General features: G+C 39.2%; 1 protein-coding gene across 6 annotated transcripts in view; it reads right to left on the reverse strand.

Moving 5' to 3' along the window:
- SETD2 (SET domain containing 2, histone lysine methyltransferase) overlaps nucleotides 1-23302 on the reverse strand; it is a 147401-nt gene that overhangs the window by 92045 nt on the left and 32054 nt on the right. For all 6 annotated transcript variants that reach the window (XR_010111422.1, XR_008624731.2, XR_008624730.2 and 3 more), the window contains exons 2-5: nucleotides 17906-17921; nucleotides 11455-15821; nucleotides 7932-8063; nucleotides 5193-5321 (exon numbers count right to left, since the gene is read on the reverse strand). Coding sequence is in view for 3 of the 6 variants with exons in the window: in XM_003818444.6 (XP_003818492.3) it covers nucleotides 5193-5321; nucleotides 7932-8063; nucleotides 11455-15821; nucleotides 17906-17921 (4644 nt within the window). In the remaining 3 variants the exon portion in view is untranslated. The remainder of the gene's footprint in view (nucleotides 1-5192; nucleotides 5322-7931; nucleotides 8064-11454; nucleotides 15822-17905; nucleotides 17922-23302) is intronic.

A 23302-nucleotide genomic window follows, 5' to 3' on the forward strand; every position in this document is an offset into this window, starting at 1 on the left:
TATACCAACACACATGGATCTAACAGTTTGAGCTTGAGGAAGTAGCTGAGAGAAGCATCTCAAAGTCCTCAGGAATTTGGGGAATGTAGGAAGAGTGGCTAGACCCTCCAGCTGCCTAACCTCCAAAAAACTAAATGAGGCCAGTGTAAAAGTCTATCATGCAGTCCTTAAAACTCTAAGATTTAGGTTTCTTAGAGAAGCTACGTGTCTCAATTAAAAACCAAAATAAAAACAAAAACAAAGCAGAAAACATCATATTGCCTGGCATGCAGTGACTAAATCCCATGAAGGCAAAGGCAATGAGAAGTGTGATTCTCATGATTCTTATTAATCTTTTTCTAAGCCTGAAATTTGCTCCTGGCTGAATAGGGTCGCTTCATTGAACTCCTTCTCCTTAAAGCCTGTTCAGGGCAACAGGGCTCTACTATGGCAGGTGGGTGGGGACAGAAATTGTCACTGTCACTGCAAAGCTATGGAAGGTTTAGGGGTTAAGGGTAATGTCTGCAACTCCCTTTAAGCTTCATCAAAAAAAGACTGATAGATAAAAAAGAGACGGGCAGACAGAGAATGTAAAATAAAGCAAACAGAACAAAATGTTAATAACTATAAAATCTAAGTGGTGCTTACATGGACACTAACTGTTCAACTCTTTCAACTTTTCTGTAAGTTTGAAACTTTTTATTAATAAAACGGGCCAGGTGTGGTGGCTCACGCCTGTAATACCAGAACTTTGGAAAGCCAAGGTGAGAGGATCACTGGAGCTTAGGAGTTCGAGACCAACCTGGGCAACACGGCAAAACCCTGTCTCTACTAAAAATACAAAAAAATTAGCAGAGTATGGCAGTGTACACCTATAGTCCCAGCTACTGAGGAGGCTAAGGTGGGGGGATCACCTGAGCCCAGGAGGTTGAGGTGGCAGTAAGCTGTGATCGCACCACTGCATTCAAGCCTGGGCAACACAGTGAGACCCTGTGTCGGAAAACAACAAAAAAATGTGGAGGGGAAAGATGGCTTCTAAAAAAGCCTCATTTCGGCCAGGCACGGTGGCTCACCCCTGTAATTACAGCACTTTGGGAAGCCAAGCCAGGCGGATCACCTGTAGTCAGGAGTTCGAGACCAGCTGGGCCAACATGGTAAAACCCCCTCTCTACTAAAAATAGAAAAATTAGCTGGGCATGGCGGCGCACACCTGTAATCCCAGCTACTCAGGAGGCTGAGGCAGGAGAATCACTTGAACCCGGGAAGCAGAGGTTGCAGTGAGCCGTGATCGTGCCACTGTGCTTCAGCCTGAGTGACAGAGCAAGACTCCATCTCAAAAAAAAAAAAAAAAAAAAGCCTCATTTGCCCAAATGTCCATCAACTAACAAAAGGATATACAAAATATCGTATACCCATACAAGAGAGTATTATTCAGCCATAAACAGGAATTAAGTGCTGACACATGCTGCAATACAGATGAAACCTCAAAAACATAATGCTAAGTGAAAGAAGCCAGACACAAAAGGCCACATATTGTATAATTTCATTTATACGAAATACCGAGAATAGATCAACCCACAGAAACAGACAGCAAATTAGTGGCTGCCAGGCCTGGGAGGAGGCAGGTATGAGAAGATTCTGCTTAACAGGCAGAGTTAGTTCCCTTTTCAGATGTTGAAAATGTTTTGGACACAGACAAAAGTGGCAGTTGCACAAGATTATGAATGCACTAAATGGTACTGAATTGTAAACTTTAAAATGGTCAATATTATATTATGTGAATTTTACCTCAATTAAAACCCTATCTGGTATCCAATTACATTAAGTCAACCTGGACTGCCTTCTCTTCCTACAACTGGGAGATTTCCTAAAACTACAGGGGTTTTGGTAATAATCTGCTTTTTTGGTGGGGTCCGCCATGGCACTTTAACACTAACTAGTAACTTAGCTCCAAATAATTTCTCATCCTGTGTAGCTCTGACAATCTGTCCTTATTAAATGGTAATACTCTACCAGTAAACAACTCAAGAGTTTTGACTAGTTTATGAAATTCATAAACTATTGGTATTACCATCATCATGTGGCAGTTATAGGAGTAGGAAGGTATGGGAAACATGGAAACATTAAGTCCTAGTATATTTTACCAAAGCAGGGTTCTCTGTGAATAGCTGAAGAAAACGAAAGAGCTTTAGGAAATTTTAACCTGGCTTATAAACTGGAGCCATATATCCTTTCCTCCCTTCCCCAGTCTCCTTTCCCCTTAATATGAGAAGAGCACTGAGCTATCAAAGAGTGTCTGTTGCAAGTAACAGAATTTAGATCAGGTTTGAAGCTATGTGTTTTACTGCAGATACCACAAAAGACCAGCGTCCAGACAGCTCATCCACTATTGTCCCTGTAAGAGAGGCTTGTGTCCAAACTGTGGTTCCTTTAAAAAAAAAAAAAAAAAAACTCTCAAGAAGGCCTGGCTGGCTAGGGCAGAATGAAAGAAGGCATCTTTGAAAATGTGCATCTGGACTAGAACTAGTGATTTTGGAAATTCAATGGGCTGCTTTGAGAGGTATTGAGTTCTGTATCATTAACAGTGTTCAAAGGAAGTGTAACCAATTATTTGTTTAAAATATTATAAAGAATCCAATGAATGGATGTGGGGCATATGACAATTCTGTGGGATATTCGCTTCAAATAAACAATTAAAAACCAGTTATGAGAAGCCTAGGCAACATAGTGAGGACCCCATCTCTACAAAAAATAGAAAAATAAAGTAGCTGGGCATACTGGCTCACACTTATAGTCTCAGCTACTCAGAAGGCTGAGGCAGGAGGATAAATTGAGCCTGGGAGGTCGACACTGCAGTGAGCTATGATTGCGCCAGGATACTCCAGCGAGGGTGACAGGGCAAGACCCTGTCTCAAAAAAATAAAAAACAATAAAAACCAGTTATGAGCCAGGGTGTGTTTTTACAAAACTTAGAGGAGAAGAGAAATCTATGAGGTTCCTACTAGCCCCCTTTTTGTGTAACAAAACATGTTGTTTTCTGATTGGTTCCCAAAAGGATAGATTAATATCAACATCATTTCTTATCTTCAAAGAAAAAAAAAAAGAACAATTTGCTTATCAAAAGATATATGAGGATTCCTGTCATAAAACTAAATTATTGCCAAGGGGAAAACAGTGAGAAAAAAAAATTATTGTCTTTATTACCTGTGTTTTGAATTCCCACAATAAACAGATTAAACCCCACCAAGTCCTGCCCCAACTCCAACTCCCATCCAACTGTGGCCATATGCTCAGAGGGTTCTGAAAGAATAGTTATGTCTAAGTTACTAGAATCCAGCAAATGTTTTATTTCCTTCCATTTTTTCTTTTATATATTTTTTAAATGTTTCAACCATAAACACATGTAATCTGTTTATATTTAACTTCAAAGAGGCACTTGACCTTCATTAAGAATACTTTTTTTTTTTTGGAGACAGTCTCGCTCTGTCCCCCAGGCTGGAATGCAGTGCCATGATCTCGGCTCACTGCAACCTCCTCCTCATGGGTTCAAGCAAATTCTTCTGCCTCAGCCTCCAGAGTAGCTGGGATTACAGCTGTGCGCCATCATGCCTGGCTAATTTTTGTTTTGTTTTTTGAGACAGAGTTTCACTCTTGTCGCCCAGGCTGGAGTACAATGGCGCAATCTCGGCTCACTGCAACCTTCGCTTCCCCAGTTCAAGAGATTCTCCTGCCTCAGCCCCTCAAGTAACTGGGATTATTGGTGCCTGCCACCACATCCAGCTAATTTTTGTATTTTTAGTAGTGACAGGGTTTCACCACATTGGCCAGGCTGGTCTTGAACTCCTGACCTCAGGTGATCTGCCCACCTCGGCCTCCCAAAGTGCTGGGATTACAGGCGTGAGCCACCACGTCCAGCGTAATTTTGGGTTTTTTGTTTGTTTTTGAGATGGAGTCTTGCTCTGTCTCCCAGGCTAGAGGGCAGTGGCATGATCTCGGCTCACTGCAACCTCCACCTCCCAAGTTCAAGCGATTCTCCTACCTCAGCCTCCCGGGTAGCTGGGATTATAGGCGTGCGCCACCACACCCATCTAATTTTTGTATTTTTAGTAGAGACGGGGTTTCGCCATGTTGGCCAGGCTGGTCTCGAACTCCCGACTTCAGGTGATCCACTCACCTTGGCTTCCCAAAGTGCTGGGATTACAAGCATGAGTCACCATGCCCGGCCAAGAATACTTTAAATATGCTATATATAAGAAAATTAAACATTTCCAGGAAATACTGAATATGGTAGAAAATAAAGTGAACCTTTTGCTGTATTACATTAAAAACTTACATCAGTTACATGGAAAGCAACATTTATTCATTCAAGAAATGTTTAATGATTATCTATCAAGTATGTTTTAATTCTTAACCTTGATATGCTCAGGTATTCTCTTCTACTCTTTTTTTTTTTTTCTTTAAGAGACAAGAGATCACTGCCATCCAGGCTAGAATGCAGTGGCGTGATCACAGCTCACTGTAACCTTGAACTCCCAGGCTCAAGCAGTCCTCCCACTTAGCTTCCCATAGCACTGAGATTACAAGCATGAGCCACTGCACCTGGCCTTCTCTTCTACTCTTATCCCAACTCAATTTTATGTATACTAATGGATTCTGTCCCAACTTCTTTTTATATAGCTTCATAGAGATTCTGGGGGTCCACAGTAAACACTTGGTAGTTGCTTGGAATTAAAGAAAACATAATTACCAAAAAAGAAAAAAAGATTTTTTAACAACAAACTAGCTACCAAGTGGTCATTCTACATAATAATCATCATTAAACCTCAGTGTAATAAAGAAATTGTTTCCCTACAAAAACATCTAAGTTCAACAACACAAAAATGAAGTGAAGGCCGGGCGCGACGGCTCACACCTGTAATCCCAGCACTTTGGGATGCCAAGGTGGGCGGAAAACTTGCGGTCAGAGTTCGAAACCAGCCTGGCCAACATGGTGAAACAACGTCTCTACCAAAAAAATACAAAAAAAATTAGCTGGGCATGGTGGCATGAGCCTGTAGTTCCAGCTACTTGAGAGGCTAAGGCAGGAGAATTGCTTGAATCCGGGAGGTAGAGGTTCCAGTGAGCCAAGATCGTGCCACTGCACTCCAGTCTGGGTGAAAGAGTGAGACCTTGTCTCAAAAAAGAAAGTGAAAGGTAATTTAAAAAGAACTTACGAAGGAAGGTCTTTGGCAGCTCTCAAGCCCCAGCCTTTCTTTTCTGTGAGTATGACTTCCACATCTGCATGCTGTTTTCTCTGAAACCGTCTATTGGAACAATAATCCCCATTTGGACACCGAGAAGAACTGAAATGAGAAAAGGAGGAAATTTAATTCTTTAAAGCAGCAAAAGAACCAAAGTAACTTTGAAAAAATGTGTTAGTATAACTACATATATACATACTTTTATGGTATAATTAGCATATGTATGACTAACCCCCAACTAAGTCTTCCTTTCCTTCCATCACAAAGGGATTCCTTAGAACTGAGTATCTACATTGTTACTTAAACAGATCATACCCACAATACAGCCTTGATATCTGGTCATCACAGAAATATCTACCACTCCCTAGGTGTCTAGAATACATTTTCAGGCTGCATGTAAGCTTTCAGTACATTGACAACTCTGCAGAACTTATATTCTGTAAGTGCACCTTCCCCTCCTTCTACTCTAATCACTTTTAATTTCATTTTTTGAATGCAGCTAACTACTTGATCTACAATTGAGAAAATCTAAAGTCATTATTAAATATATCCTTGTTCAGAGTAAACAGAATAACATGGCATGGCTCTTCTCCCATGGATCCTAGAGTAAAAATGATAAAATCGAACACTGATTGACTTCTTAATATGTGATAGATAAAAGGTTTTAACGATGATTAAAACTACACCAGAAGGGGCTGAGTACGGTGGTTCATGCCTGTAATCCCAGCACTTTGGGAGGCCAAGGCAGGTGGATCACTTGAGGTCAGGAATTCAAGACCACCCTCGCCAACACAGTGAAATCCTGTCTCTCTGAAAAATACAAAAATTAGCCGGGCATGATGGTGCACGCCTATAATCCCAGCTACTTGGGAGGCTGAGGCAGGAGAATTGTTTGAACCCAGGAGGCAGAGGTTGTAGTGAGTCAAGATTGCGCCACTGCATTCTAGCCTGGGCGACAGAGGGAGACTGTCTCAAAAAAAAAAAAAAAAAAAGACCACTGGAAATTACCAATCATTTTGAATATATTATTATTTATTGCCAACCCAGCAGCAAACAACATTTTTAGCAATGGTCAAAGGATGAAGGATTTGCTCTAGAGTGAGGCAGTATAAAGGAAAGCTTTCAGGAGGGAAGAGAATTTAAGGCAGAATCTCTAATGATACATAGGATATGCATAAAGAAAGCTGGAGATACAACTGTCCCTGCCTGTGTGCAGAAATAGGAAAACAATCCCTGTTTGGACAAAGAGAAATGAAACAACTAAAGATAACTGATAAGAAAGGTGAGTTGCTGGAGGATGAAAAGACAGGCTGATGATATGCTACCAAGGGCTCTGAATACAAGGCTAAGTTTGAACCTAATCATGAGAACAACCGAGAACTACCAGAAGCTTAAGTGTGTGAATAATATGAAGAAATATTTTTCTTCATGTATGCTTCACAAGGTTGGCAGGAAAACCCAGAAGAATGACTAGGGCAACAATATGAAGTTAGAATAATGCTAACTCTATGTCTTCTCTTCTTACATCTGTACTGTCATCTCTCTCTCTAGTTTGGATAAAAGAATACCAAAAATCCTTTCTCTTTATTTTTTCAAGGTATATATATTTTATTTTTGCAACACTATAACATGAGCAAAACCAAAAACTGAGCTTTGGGGAAAAAAACCCTTCACTAACATCAAAAATAAGGTATACTCTTTCCATGTTAAAGACAAGAATATATTTTTCATCAATCAGATTGGTTAAAAAAATTTTTTTGAGACAACGTCTCGCTCTGTCACCCAGGCTGGAGTATAGTGGAATGACAGCTCACTGCAAGCTCCACCTCCTGGGTTCAAGTGCTTCTCCTGCCTCAGCCTCCAGAGTAGCTGGGATTACAGGTGTGTGTCATCATGCCTGGCTAATTTTTGTATTTTTTAGTAGAGATGGGGTTTCACCATGTTGGCCAGGCTGATCCTAAACTCCTGGCCTCAAGTGATCTGCCCGCCTCAGCCTCCCAAATAGCTGGGATTACAGGCATGAGCCACTACGCCTGGCCAAAATTAAATTTTTTAATGTAAAGATATTTACTATTTATAAGAACAATACAGAAGCAAATGTCTGTCAACAAATTACCGGCTAACTATGAATAGAATACATAATGCAGTCAAGAGAAAGATTTAGGCAGGTCTGTACACAGAGCTCTGATTAGGTCTGATTAGCAAATCCAAGCAAGTATATAGAATAAGATTTTATCTGTATACATAAAAAGAGGAAAACATCTACCTATGCTAGCACAGGCATTAAAAGTTTTCTGGAAAAATGACAAAACAATGGGACTGATGTTTGGGAGAAGACATTCACTTTATGCATTTCTGAAATGTTAGGGTTTTATTTCACTTTATAGTGAAAGCTAAAAAATACCAACATTTACCTCTAGGACATAAATATTATAAAAGATAAAAAAGTACTGAATAGAAATTAATATTATAGGACTACTTTACCAAGCACTTAAAACATGGTGGGTACTGTAATCTAATGCACAATGCAAGGGATATTTGTTTCCCTATTAATATGTTTTCTACTATACATCAAAGTGTCTACTATACTTTTTTGCTTGTAGTCATCCATAGGTAGGAGAAAGGTTAAATTTTATTCTTCATTGATAATTCAATATTTAGAGACATTTAATAGAAGTGTTGAGCAAAAGCCGAGTATTCTAATTTACTTACCATTCAATCATGAGAAGACGATTAAGACAATCTTCCCCACATGCTATTTCACCTTGAGCTCTTTCATCTTTAGAAAGAGGTGTACACTCACACTGCATTCGCTTAATATCTCGATGAGATTTATTCTTCTTTCTATTGGGTAAAATTTCATAAAAACTGATTAAATAAATTTCCTGGTAAAGATATAACATATGTGCCAAATCTCATTAGATTCTTTTGGGTTTTTTTAAACAGGGTCTTGTTCTGTCACCCAGGCCAGGGTGCAGTGATGCGATCATGGCTCACTGCAGCCTCAACCTCCTGGATTCAAATGACCCTCTCACTTCCACCTCCTGAATAGCTGGGACCACAGCTCATGCCACCACGCTTGGTTTTTGTTGTTGTTGTTGTTTGTTTGTTTTTTAATATTCTGTAGAGACAGGGTCTCTCTATGTTACTCAAGCTGGTCTTGAACTCCTGGGCTCAAGAAATTCCCCTGCCTCCACTTCCCAAAGTGCTGCAATCGCAGGCATGATCCACTACGCCTGGCTAGATTCACATTTAATGATTCCTGTAAGTCAACCATTCAAAATAAAACATCTAATTATTAGTACTTGTGAGACTGAAAATCCTAAGACCTGCATTACCAAAAAAAAAAAAAAAAAAAAACATGAGAAGGGCAACCTTAACCTTGGCAAATGGGGAAGATGAGATGAGTTCAAGACTAATCATTCTGGAACTCAGCCCTTATTTCCTACTCCAGGTCAGCTAAGCCTTGGATTCAGAACAGTTTCAAGTGTTAAAGTCATACTAGGTTCTAGGAAAAATAGGAAAACTCATGCACTTCAAATAGTGACATAGCTGGTTAAAGTTAAGTTTAAGAATCAGACCTCATGGATGAGCAAATAATAGTTGAGATATAAGATTGAGGGAGAAAAGGGGTTTCTAAAAAAATAAGAGTGAGTTCTAACTCAATCCAATATTTTAGAGAATCTTTCAGTAACATCACATCTGCATAAATTTTGTTTAAAAGCAGATTGAATTTTTTAAATGAAGTGTAATTACAGAATAATCAGGTAAATGTTTAAGAGGGCTCAACTTTCTCCATGCAGACAGATTTATTTTGGAGAAGAACATAAACTGCTAAAATTTGATTGCGTTCATAATAAGCCATGCCAGAGTGTGCAAAGCAAAAGTGAAAATGTGATTATTTATTGGCCTTTTTGCTGATGAACTAGTCTTTTACCCTGGTCTAAAAACAAAACAAAACAACCAAAGATGGTCAAAAAAGATCTGTTATGTTTAAGATTAGGGAACTATAAGAACTATAACTCACTCTTTGACTATCAAACAGGAAACAGCATAGCTGCTCTAAATGGTTATCTAATCTCCTACCTCTAATCTGCTTTGATCTTCAACATATGTTCTATTCTAGTGCCAATTTTATGAAGTGCCTCAAGAGTGTTATGATAGTTTTAACTAAGTTTAGGTGAAAAGAATGATTCCTCTTGATTAAAGACACAATTCGTTAATGAGTATATGAATATGCTTAGCCTGAAGATGACTGAACGAAATTATCTATTTAGAAGTACTTAGCTACAATTTTGAAGAATCAGCAGCAGCTTTATTTTGTATTGCTCTAGAAGGCTGGAATAGGACGAATGGGCATAGATTTTGGCAGGTAAGCCCTTTTCCATTAAACATAAGAAAAATGTTTTCATTATATTCATATTATTTTTTATAAGAGTTTGTCTTCTTAGTGGCTCCTAAATGCCTAGCATATAACAGGCACTTCAAAATTTTGAATATATAGGCCAGGCGTAATCCCAGTACTTTGGGAGGCTGAGACGGGCGGATCACCTGAGGTCAGGAGTTCGAGACCAGCCTGGCCAACATGGTGAAACCCATCTCTACTAAAAATACAAAAATTAGCTGGGCGTGGTGGCACCCGGCAGAGGTTGCAGTGAGCTGAGATCGCGCCACTGCACTCCACCCTGGGAGACAAAGTGAGACTCTGTCTCAAAAAAAAAAAAAAAAAAAGTTAAATATATATAAATCCTTCCCACTGCAAAGTGGTGGAAGCCCTCTTATGCCTCCACTAACCAAATCTATATGCACAGTTTTATATATATATATCTGATTCTCAACGCTAAAGAAAAGTCAGAGAATTGGACTGATTCGTTTTATTTATATTCTTTTACAAAGATCTTGTAAGTTCCATTAGTCTACTCACACAATTCCTAAAGGGTACTACTTAAAATATTGAATATTTTAAATGTAAACCTAATTTATAACTAGATATAAATGAAAATAGCTGTAATAGGCTCTCTGTTAAAAGGTTATTTTGTAATAGAAAAAAATCTCTGGTAGGACCTACCTTTAAAATTAAGTCTTTTACCTTATACACAGAGGAAAATTTGATTTAATAACATTTTGATCCTTAAAGATACAATGGCTAGGTTGATTCTCAACTAGCAGGAAAACTTCCAAAAAAGGAGAGTAAGGGGGCAGGATACTTTTTGTTTTGGTTTTTTAAGCACAATCAATATAAATTTACATCAGGAAAATGAGAAAATTATCAAGGAGGGGTTAAAGTTAAAACAGACTGAGAAGCCCTGCTCTAGAGGACTATGTTTTCATTACTCTTATTCTCATTATAATTTGTTTCATGTTAGGGATTTTTTGATAAACCACTTTATCATTTCTAAAATATTTATTACACTATTGCCAGATTTAATCTATTAACAATAGTCTAAAAAAAAATGAGAGAAGAAAATTATGTTCTAGTCTAGTTCTAACTTTATAAGTACCTGATATGGTTTGGCTGTTTCCCCACCCAAACTCAACTTGAGGAGGTAACTGAATCATGGGGGCCGGCCTTTCTCGTGTTATTCTTGTGATGGTGATTAAGTCACACAAGATCTGATGGGTTTATCAAGGGTTTTCACTTTTGCTTCTTCCTCCTTTTCTCTTGCCACCACCATGTAAGAAGTGCCTTTTGCCTCCTGCCGCAATTCTGAGGCCTCCCCAGCCATGTGGAACTGCAAGTCCAATTAAACCTCTTTTTCTTCCCAGTCTCGGGTATGTCTTTATCAGTAGCATGAAAACGGACTAATACAGTACCCAAAGATACTTCATTCTGCACATTTTTGAAAATAAAATCCAAAGTAACCACTTTTTTCTTCTCTAAGTACAGATTATTTTGCTGGGGTTTTATTCTATTTTTTTGGTCAGACTTTCACATGTAAAAGGAATTACAGAAATACTGGGCTAGCCTAAATTGTACCTTGAAAACCAAACAAGTAATGAAAGAAAAAAATAGACATCTCCTTTCCTGGGGATGGGGGGGTGGGGGCGGGGAATGGGGAAAGGAATCTATACTATCAAATCTAAATAGGTAAAAACACTTTTTTAGACTTTTAAATTTACTTTATCCCACAACTCTTTCATGTGTTTAATCTCATACAGTCTGAATTGTTTAAAGGCTTTTTCTAACAACAAAAAAAGAGTTAAAATTTGTCAAACAAGTATTAATTAGACTTACCTTTCTGTTAAATAAACATTTTCTTCAATAAGATCAAAGTAACAAGGCATTTTCCCTTGCTTGGCACATTCCTTCCATCGCTGTGGGTCCCTGAAGTCATCCATGACACAGGAGGGCCCAACCAGTGCTGAACCTGGGGGCACTAATGTCTCTCCCTGCTCTACCTCCACTCTAACTTTCTTTCTGTCCTGAAGCTCACCATCACTTTCAGAATCACTCTCTATTTCCTGCCTCCTTTTTTTAAGAGGCCCTCTATCTTTGATATCATTTTTTTCTAAGTATTTTGAAAAATCTTTCTTTTCATTCACAGCTAAAGTGTCCTTAATGGAATTGCTGCTTATTTCAGGTGCTTGCACTGACCCCTTGTCTTTCTGAAGGGATAGAAGAAATTTATTGGACTGGTCTGAAAAATGGGATCCATCCTGCTGATCCCAATTCTCCTCTTCTTCACGATCATCTGTTAGGGAATCTGGTACTTGTCCTTGAGTTCGATCATACACAACCCCAGTTCCAGGAGGTCTACCTGATCTTGGATCCCAGTAACCATTGCCTTGCCAATAATCACGTGTCCCACCATACTGTTCTGCATTTTGCTGATACTTGTGTCCACCACAAGCTCCATAGCTACTGTCAGGTTGCTGATACGTGGTAGAAGGCTTTTCTTGAGAGAAGTCCCAACCTAAGTTTCTGAGCTCTTCTGATGAGTGCAAGCCATCCACATGTGGTATCTCACAAGAGGAAGAAAAACTCAATTCTGTTTTTCCCAGTCTACTATCTGGCCTGTTTTGGAAAGTGGTCTGTTGCCAAGACTTATTTGGGACATCTTCAAAATCAGAGGAATAAATTGGCAGCTCTTCTTGCTGCCTAGAAGGTATTTTGGCTTTCACGGTTTCCTCTGAATTTGGGTGACCCAGAGGGTCAGATTTCACATCTGTATGACTTGTACTATCAACCCCATCACTCTGAGGATGAGAAAGTTCAGGCAGGTGGTTATCTATTTGTTTTCTACTGGACTGTGTAAAAGAAATTTCCGGATTCTTCTCTGTTCCTTTATGAAGGAAAAACTTATCAGTTTGAGGACAGGCTTTACTTGCTATACTTTCAAATTTTTCCTCATACAAATGTCTCCTTGACTCCAATCTCTCATCTTCCCAATGGTCAGAATAGTGTCTATAACTTTGACTGCTCCGAGAAGAACAAGGACTTGTTTCTTCCATGGGCAAAGTAGAATTCTTTGGCACAACCACAACAGACTGGAGACGGTTTCTTGGAATACTGCTATCATCCGAATCTGTATCTTCTGAATCACTTTCATCATTTGAACTTTCAGAAGAGCCAGAATAATCTTCATGAACTGTAGACACAATTTCTGGGGCATGACCACTACTGTCACACTTTAATGCATAAGTTACACCATCACTGTCTTCCATGGTTAAATTCAAATCACAAGAAGAAAATACAACTTCTGAGTCATCAGAAGTACGCACATGTCCTCCTTCTCCTCTTTCATCTAAAGAGATTTCTGGTCTTCCTCTTCTTTCAGGCAATATGGAATTCCCTTCTTCTTGAGCCTCTTGCAAACATTTCCCAGATAACCCATTATTACGCCTGTTCTCCCTGGAAGCAAATCCCTTTCCTGAATCAGGAAGGTCACTACCTACTTCTACTATTGTTTCTTTCCCTGCATGCTTTAAAAACTCTGAACTTTTTTTACTCTTTAGCACTGCATCCAGAACTGGAGATGTGTTCTCTCCGCATTTCAAGAGAGTTAGACTGTCCACCTTTATTCCTGGTGGAAGACTCTGAAGAGATGAAGCAATACCTGAACTCCCAATAGGTTGATATAAATCATCAAAATGATTAACAGAAGCTGAACTAGTGCTACCAATGCTCTGCTTATATTCTTCACATGCAAATTTTGAGTGATCTGTCAAATTTCTACTATCACATATAACTGGTTTTGATTCCAAATGCACATTCATAAAGCTATTTGAAGAAATCTTCATAACTGAAGGCTCAATATTTTCAGCTTCAGAGTTACACAAAGAAGGGTTGCTATCGTTCAAAGTACAGTATATGTCTGAATCTTTGGTTTTGCAGCAAGAAACCCTCGTATCAACTGGTTCTTTAACTACTGTTTTGGAATAATCCACAGTCATAACTGGCAAAGACATGAGTTTATCTTGGTGTGGTGATACCAGAGGTTCTGTTTCTCTAAATGGGCTTTCTGACTTCTTATGCAGCATGCAGGTATCATCCAAGTCTTTTTCTTTGCACCTACTAATATTCTGAAATCCATTTGATGAAAGCATGCATGCTTTGACCAAAGGGGATAATTCCGATCCAGTCACACTATCATCAGAAGTAATTAAAACAGCATCAGTTTTAGAAGTGCAAAATGTTGCCAAATCAGATTCTGCCCCAGGAGATCCGTTTATATTTAATTCTATGGGACAAAAACTTCTTAATTGATCATTCTTCACTTTAGATAAAGAGTCTAATTCCTTAATACTATCATGGCTATCATGTGTTATAAATTCGGACTTAAAAATAGGCAATTCATCTAGCTTTTTTAAAGTAGGTGAATCATTTAATCGATTTGATGGAGCTGGAGACCCAGCCTTTTCTCTTTCAGGATTTTTATTAATCATTCTTAATTCACTACCTTTTGAACAAGGTGTCTGTAAACTAAAAGAATGAGACTGTTTGATTTCTTCATTTAATTCTGTACAACAGAAAGAATTTTTAAATTTATCAGACTTGGGTATAGGTTTTGAAAGGGTAGATTTATAACGGGAAGCACTACTGTCGTGCTTAGAATATGATGACCCTCGTCGGAATCCCAGTTCATTAGGGGGAGAACAACATCTTTTAATTGCTTCATTTTCTGAAGTCCTTTTAGATTCTCTTTCTAGTTTTGAAGAATACTTGCCTCTTCTTTCGATCTCTAAGTAAGAGGTCTCAGTTTTACAGTCCCGATCAGATTTAGAATAGGATGATGTCCTTAGGTCTCTGTAAGAAGAGGAATGAGATGAGGTACGCCTTGAGTATGTCTTCTTATACTCTTCTTCTGAGTCAGAACTCTCTCGTGCTCTGTTATCTGTGTATGGCCGAGAATAGCGCGTCCTCTCTCGATAAGGGGAGCTCCTATGGTAGCGACGATCAGAGTCATAATAATGAGATCGTTCTGACCTGGAATAGGATAAATTAGTTCTGGAGCCTCTCTCAGACCTAGAATGAGACCTGCTCCGCCGTCGCTCTCTTTCTGATCTACATCGGGAAGATACATACCGAGTATCTCTTTCAAGTTTTGAATAGCTAAAATATTTATCATCTCTGTCTGTTTTAGATCGTGAAGATTTCCCTAGATCCTCACTTTTTAAAGGTGCTGAGCTCTTTTTAAAATCTCTTTCCTTTTCAATGCTTGCTGAAATTTTTAAATCATGTGATCTTTGACTTGAAGAAGTCCGTACAGAATCTTCATCAGATTCTGAACCAAGAAAGATGCCTTCAGATTGTGAGGATTTCTTCTTAGAACCTGTTTTCTTACAGCTCAGACTAATCTTAGAACTATCTGGAATTTCTTCATCCTTCCCAATATGGGAATCTTCTTTTTTTGAGGAAATATCTGCTTGCTCATTCAATATTTGAGTTACGTGTTCTTCTGAACTATTAGATACAGTGTCCTGCTTAGTATCTGCTTCTAAAGATTCTGGTACAATTATAATTGGTGGTTCTTTCAGAGATCTAACTGCTACATCTACTGGTAAGGGTACTGGTGCTGCCATTAGAACTGTTATTGGTGTATGTGGCAAGGCCACTGGCTCTGTTACTGGTGCTGGTGATGAGAGTGTTGTGGCTTGGGCAGGTGGAGGCGGTGGAGGCGGAGATGAGGGCGGTGAGTCTACAGTTGTTGATTCTGCTATCACTGCTGGTAATGGTGCTGCATGAGTAGGTGGAGATGCTACTGCTGTGGTAGTAGCCAGCAGTGGCCTGGATGTTACATGAAGCAGATGTTTCTTAAAATGAATTTTGCCCAATTCCACCCTTGACTTTGGTGGGGAAGATTCTTCTGCAGTAGATAAGGTATCACCAATTTCCATTTTCATTTTAGGAGTCGAGTCTACCTGAAGAGGTACAGCTGGAGGGTTTGGAGTATCACTTTGCTTTTCATTGCCAAGTGCAGTGAGAAACCTATTCTGCAAAGTTTTCTTTGTAAGGCTGAAGCTGAATGACACCTTCTGTCGTCCCTGTTCTTCCAAATTAACTTTTGTTTTGGTGCCTTTGGGCAAAAATCGACTAGAAGCAACACCTTTGAACATTGGTCCTTTGATGAAACCTGTTTTCTGCACATTTTCAATCTTTGCCTACAAATGAACAAAATAAGCAATTACTACTACAATAAATAGTTACTTTCAAATGGACTGCACAGTTTAAAATGTTTACTGGAGAAATGAAAAGCCCTTTTTAATAACAAATAGTATGAATTTCACTAAGCTATATATATCTTTATTATGAAAATTTTCAAACACAGTCAAAAGTATAAAAAATGGTATAATAAATCCCTAAGTATCCACTCCAAGGTTCAACAATTACCTATTTTCCCCATTCTTACTTTCTCGTACATAAATAACTTTTTTCAGTTTTATAACTATTTTCCAGGTAGCATTTTTTAAAAAGAATTTTTTAAAAACCTGACATATGTTTCAAAGACATTTGTATAAAGGGCAAAATCTAACATCTCAGTACTCAATATGGTTTGTTCTTGTGTTCTATCAGAGATGAAAAATCAGAGGTCATCAAGACCAGTGGTCTCCTGGCATCACATTGAGTGCACAGTAAAAATACTCATCTGGGTCGAGCACAGTGGCTCACACCTGTAATCCCAGCACCTTGGGAGGCCGAGGCGGGAGGATCACTTGAGGTCAGGAGTTCGAGACCAGCCTGGCCAACATAATGAAAACCCATCTCTACTAAAAATACAAAAATTAGCAGGGTGTGGCAGCATGCACCTGTAACCCCAGCTACTTGGGAGGCTGAGGTGGGAGAATCACTGGAACCCCGGAGGCAGAGGTTGCAGTGAGCCAAGATGGCACCACAGAACTCCAACCTGGGCAACAGAGCGAGACTCTGTCTCAAAAAAATAAAAAATTTAAAAATTAAAAAAAAATACTCATCTGTGATCCACACTCTAGGAAATATCAAATATCAACGAGCTATTGAGCTCTAAGATGAGGAAAGGGTTTGTTTTTTGGGGTGTTTTGAGGTTTTTGGTTTAAAAAAAAAAAAAGCATTACATAGGCAATTCTAATCAATGTCCCAGGTTTGGGAAACCACTGATACAGAGGAACTTCCCACCTTACTTGTTTTACAGATGAGGTAACCAAATGAGGACCAGGCCTTCTGCCTTCCTGGAGAGTACTCTGCCTTGGCACATATCACTGTCTCTGCCTGGGCCCCCCACCCTCAAGTAATAATACTGCTGTATAAGCAACAGTTACAAAGTATAAACCTAAGAAGACTACTTTTCTTCCATGTTTGCCAAATCACCAAAGGAAATGGTTAGCCTTGGAAGTTTGAGGCATAATGTAGGTTGTAGAAAGAGCATCAGAAAAATCTACAGCAACAAACTCAATCCTAAATTAAAGATGGTGGTATACTTCTCATATGCAAAATTCTTGTAATTAATGTTCTTTAATCCACTTTGGCTATTTAAGAGAATAACTTCCCTTTCAACACAGTAAAATCTGAAATCAGTTTTCAAAATTACATAGTAGTCATTCAAGTTGGAAAGTAAATACTTTCACATATATTATCATGGAGCAGTGAATTCCAAATACTTTATTTTTTTGAGACAGAGTCTTGCTCTGTTGCCCAGGCTGACGTGCAGGGGCACCATCTTGGCTCACTGCAACCTCCTCCTCCCCAGCTCAAGCAATTCTCCTGCCTCAGTCTCCTGAGTAGCTGGGACTAAGCCACCATGTCTGCCCAATTTTCTTATTTTTAGTAGAGATGGGGTTTCACCATGTTGGCCAGGCTGGTCTCAAACTCCTGACCTCAAGTGATCCACCTGCCTCAGCTTCCCAAAGTGCTGGGATTACAGGCATGAGCCAAATACTTTTAAGAAACAGAATCCACTTTTCAAGTTAAATCTTAAATGGAAGCTCAATACATAAAAAACAAGTAAAAGATATTTTTAGAACTTCCAACTTTCTCTACCTTTCCTAAATCTCTTGAAGCTCTAAAGTTTAAAAACCATTTTTCTGAGATACACAACATCCCTCACTGGGATAAGTTACCATGGCTCTAAAAACAAAATTAAAAACTATTACTTCATTTCACATTCAAAATGATAGCTACATTTTGAGTGTTTTCAGCTTTTACCCAATTTCTAAAATGTGTTTAGTGGTCCATCTCATAATCATTGAATGACTAGTTAAATTATACTTACCTCATTTTCTTCTTCTCTATTTCCATTCAGCCAAGAAAACATGCAAAAGAATAAAAAGAAATCATAAATACTTAAAAACGATTGAAATAATAGTTATTTGTATTAAAACTTAGGATACTTACTACCTACAGGTATATTCTATATGGATTGTCCATTCCTTCACACTCAGTTACATTTAGTTTAACAAATATTTACTCGAGATAGTGTCACATACTGTGCTAAGGGCTGGAGACCAAATTTGAATAAAGCAGCATCCCCGCCCTCAAAAAGCTCAGCTTCCTGTAAGTCACAAAAAAGAAATTTGTAACGAAAGTAATACCAACATAATGGAGTAAATATAAGAATAGAAATATATATAGTAAGGCAGCAAAGAGGACGATAAGCAACTCAGTTTAGTGGGAAAATAGGAATGCAAAGAATTTTTCCTGCCTAGGTGTGGTGGTTCACACCTGTAATCCCAGCACTTTGGGAGGCTGAGGCCGGCTGAAGACTTGAGCCCAGGGGTTTGAGACTACACTGGGCAACATGGTGAAACCCTGTCTCTATAAAAAATACAAAAAAATAGCCAGACATGGTGGCGTGCACTTATAGTCCCAGCTACCTGGGAGGCTGAGGTGGGAGGATCACCTGAGCCCAGGAGGTCGAGGCTGCAGGTAGCCATGATCACACCACTGCACTCCAGCTGTGGTGATGGCTGTCTTTAAAAAAAAAAAAAAAAAAATCCTGAAGAGACGATTCGTTTTTGACGAATACATTTGTGAGAAGATCCCAGGCAGAGTCAGAGATTAACACATAAAATAAGGCTGGGTGTAGTGGCCCACACTTGTAATCCCAACACTTTAAGAGGCTAAATTGGGAGGATCACTTGAGTTCAGGAGTTCGAGACCACCCTGGGTAACATAGCAAAACCTCATCTCTCTTAAAAATAATTTTTAGGCCAGGTGCGGTGGCTCACGCCTGTAATCCCAGCACTTTGGGAGGCCGAGGCCGGCAGACCACCTGAGGTCAGGAGCTCGAGACCAGCCTGGCCAACATGGTGAAACTCCATCTCTACTAAAAATACAAAATTAGCCGAGCATGGTGGTGCGTGCCTGTAATCCCAGCTACTGGGGAGGCTGAGAATCACTTGAACCCGGGAGGTGGAGGTTGCAGTGAGCCAAAGTCGTGCCATTGCACTCCAGCCTGGGCAACAAGAGCAAAACTCCATCTCAAAAAATGAAAAATAATTTTTAAAAGGAAGGCTAAGTTGGGAGGATTGCTTGAGCCTGGGAGACAGAAATTGCACTGAGCCAAGATCATGCCACTGCACTCCAGTCTGAGCAACTGAGTGAAAACCTGTCTCTCTCTCACACACACACACACACAAAATAACATAGAATAATATGTGTAAAGTATCTATAAACAGTTCAATATTACCTGAATATAAGGTGTAAGGCAGAAAGAAGCCAACAATAAGATGGAGTAGGAGGCAGTGGTCAGGTTTCTCATGAGAAGAATCATATTTCATCTTATGGATCAATGCTTCTCAATCGTTTTTGGTATCTGTTCAACAGTTCCAAAGGCAAGACTATTCCACATTACAGTGCATCTGCTCCATAACACAATGCGCAGCTCTCTGGGTTATGTTCTAACAAAGGTAACCACACTGACTAAGAGAAATCAAAAGCCACAAGTCTAGTGTACACTAGCACACCAACGCATACTGAGGGACTGTCTACTTGGAGAAAAGAAAGCTACAAAAGGACATGACAGCGAGATTTGTATTTTCAGCTAGTCACTCATTGGGCTATGTGGCAAGACTGGAATACAACAATCTGTTTTCAATGTTCCTGAAAGGAAACATATAAAACCCTTTTCCCCAAATGTAGGCCTAAATTCATCATAATTCATTCCATTCACCAGTGTCTGTGGTAGCCATACAAAACCAAGTAATGACAGGGGGAGAGGGGGCAGTAACCTGATAATACATGAATGAGATCTGAAGCAGTGCCAAAATTAACCATTTTTTTCTACTCCAAAACCACTAAAAACCTCATAAATGTGATGTTAGCACTACTGTACTTCATCAATTCTATGATGTACATTTTGCCCACAGGATGCATGCTATCAATGGTATCATAGTTTTAACTGAAAATTTTTTTCACGTCTCAACGTTCATAAAATAATCATTTTCTTACAATCGATGGCATATTAGAACCTATGGTATATTCAATTTGATTTAAATTAGTACCATTTGAAATTTTTTCAAGACAGAAGGTACCAGGAGATGTCCAACCAAGGCTTATCTGCATAGTACGCACACATACGAAATGCTAGAAATACAAAAGTGACCAGAACACTTTCTTAAGCCTCAGCAGTTCTATTTTGGACAGGCAGATGAAAAGAATAATCCTGACAAAATATGATGAAAATAGGCTCAGGTTATATTGTAAATTTGTGGAGTTGGGAGGGAAGGGGGCATAATGAAGGTCCATTTTAGAAATCAAAGAATTGTTTGACAGAAATGACAAGACAGGAGGGGGAAGTGTTTAAAAAAGAAAAGAAAAGAAATGACATTTCCCAGAACTTGATAAAATAAAATGTTTATAATAAAAGAATATAAGCACAATCAGAAATTTGGAGGGAAATTTTCTCATCATTAAAAGCATTTAGTGTTAATAAAAATCAAATTACAAACAAGCAAAAGAAAAGTCCACAATCCAACTTTCCAGAGACAACTACTGTTAACACTTTGATCTACAGAGCTTTCTGCACTCGTTTGTGCATGCACTTGAGTGTGGTTTTTAAACAGAGATCATTGTTTTTCTTTTTAAAAACATATAAGCCATTCTGTATCTTGCTTCCCTCCCTCATGATAGAGCTGGTGAGCAGACAAGTTGTTTAGATCACAGAAAAAGTATGGAATCACCAAATTAGATTGAGGAAGTGATCTCAAGAGAAGGAGATACAGGCTGGGCGCGGTGGCTCACGCCTGTAATCCCAGCACTTTGGGAGGTCAAGGCGGGTGGATCACCTGAGGTTAGGAGTTCAAGACCACCCTGCCCAACGTGGTGAAACCCCATCTCTACAAAAATACAAAAATTAGCCAGGCATGATGGCAAGTGCCTGTAATCCCAGCTACTTGGGAGGCTGAGGCAGGAGAATCGCTTGAACCGGGAAGCGGAGGTTGCAGTGAGATCACGCCATTGCACTCTAGCCTGGGCGATAGAATGAGACTCCGCCTCAAAAAAAAAAAAAAAAGAAAAAAGAAAAGAAAAAATTGGTCTCTACTTTTCTGACATAATTAGTTGAAAGCTGGGGGAAGAGACAGGGTAAAAGACAAAGAAAATTCAAGCGTTAGGCAACAGAAATGGAAGTAGACTGTAATCCTCAATGTTGCTGCCCAAAGTTGGACATTACCAATTTATAATTGAGCTCATTAGCATACTTATTCTATTTTTGTTGAAGGGATTAAGCCATCAGAGGCAACAACTAGTGAATTAATCCAGCAAGATTGGCGGGACAAGAGGGGTAGAAGGCAAGAAGTTGAGAGAACTGATTTCTCAAAAATATTAAAATAACTGACCTAAAGATCCCTAGATAATAGACAGGGAGTGAAATCTGAAGGAAGCTCATAAACTCAATAGGGTAGGGACAAGATATTGGGGGCTTTAAAGAGTGGATTTGGTGGAAACCAGGAAGAGAGGTAGAAGGGTCAATAAGGTGGAAGAACTGGAAATTATGGTCAGAGTATTATTTTAGAGTTGAAGTACATTTCCAGGAGAGTCTTCTTGGGTAGGAGACCTAGGTACGGCCAGGAAGAGTAGATTGCTGCAGCAATAAGAAGGCAGGACCTTTTTGAAGAAATTAATACAATTGTGAGACCACAATTAACAGCAAGAATTAGCTACAAATGTTTTTAACATAAGAACACTTGTTTCGGTAAATAATATCAAGAGCAAAGAAGAGAGTTTTTGAAGAAAGGTTGATGAAACAAGGGTATAGAAACAAGAAGTTAAGAGTATTAAACTTCCTGTACTCCCTACCATAAAAAATAAGGAGGCATGTGAAAACAAGTATTTAACTCCACAGGATGAGATCATGCTAGAATAGCCTATTTCTTCTTTCAAAAAACTACTACAGAGAAAAAAAAAAGAATATGTTAGCCAGTTATCTGTCAAAAAAATAGTGAAGTGGGCAAATCTGCAGCTTGCTGATGGAATTATATATTTAAAGAATCCATATCAACATGAAGATAAATCTCTATTAGGTCACATGGTATATATAGAAAAAGACTTAGTTAAGAGTTTTAGTCATGGCAAGCTCAAGGAACCAAAGAATGACATGACTTAAAAAAAACCAACCAACCAATCTCTCAGGCTAGGACATTAGAAGTAAGGTTTACAAAGGGAAGCCCGATAAATGAGAGCAATTTGGCCCTATCAAGCGCATTAATAAATATAAACAAGTTGGATAGTAAAGAAATCTATTCTGGATACCATGTCACACAAGAAATGGTTACAGCTAAATAGAAGTATTTTTATCTACCTTAGAAGAAAAAAGATTTACAGGACCATAGTGGTTTATTTCAAACTACCAGAAAGTTTAGAAGATGAAATAATCTTATTTTGTGCAATTCTGAAAGTCAGAACTCTGACCAACAAATAGAAGTTACAGAATGACAGCTTTTAGCTCATTTTTAGTACATTTTAAACTAATTTTTTTTCTTTGAGACAGAGTCTCGCTCTGTCGCCCAGGCTGGAGTGCAGTGGCGCGATCTCAGCTCACTGCAAGCTCCGCCTCCCAGGTTCACGCTATTCTCCTGCCTCAGCCTCCTGAGTAGCTGGGACTACAGGCGCCCACCACCACACCCGGCTAATTTTTTGCATTTTTAGTAGAGACGGGGCTTCACCGTGTTAGCCAGGATGGTCTCGATCTCCTGACCTCGTGATCCGCCTGCCTCGGCCTCCCAAAGTACTGGGATTACAGGCGTGAGCCACTGCACCTGGCCAAATTAATTTTCTTTATTTGAAAAAGTACTATACGTAGCTGGGGGAAATTTTATAATACAAAGAGATATACAACTAAAAACAAATCACTCTCCCCAGAGCAACTATTGTTAAGTTTGCATATTCTTTTTTTTTTTTTAATTTATTTATTTTTTGAGACAGAGTCTCACTCTGTCACCCAGGCTACAGTACAGAGGTGTGACCTCAGCTCACTGCAACCTCCACCTCCTGGGTTCAAGCAATTCTCCTGCCTCAGCCTTGCGAGTAGCTGGGACTACAGGCGCGAGCCACCATGCCCAGCTAATTTTTGTATTTTTAGTAGAGACAGGGTTTCACCATGCTGGCCAGGCTGGTCTTGAACTCCTGACCTCGTGATCTGCCCACCTCAGCCTCCCAAAGTGCTGGGATT

Source organism: Pan paniscus, chromosome 2, assembly GCF_029289425.2.
Source record: "Pan paniscus chromosome 2, NHGRI_mPanPan1-v2.0_pri, whole genome shotgun sequence".
Taxonomy (NCBI): domain Eukaryota; kingdom Metazoa; phylum Chordata; class Mammalia; order Primates; family Hominidae; genus Pan; species Pan paniscus.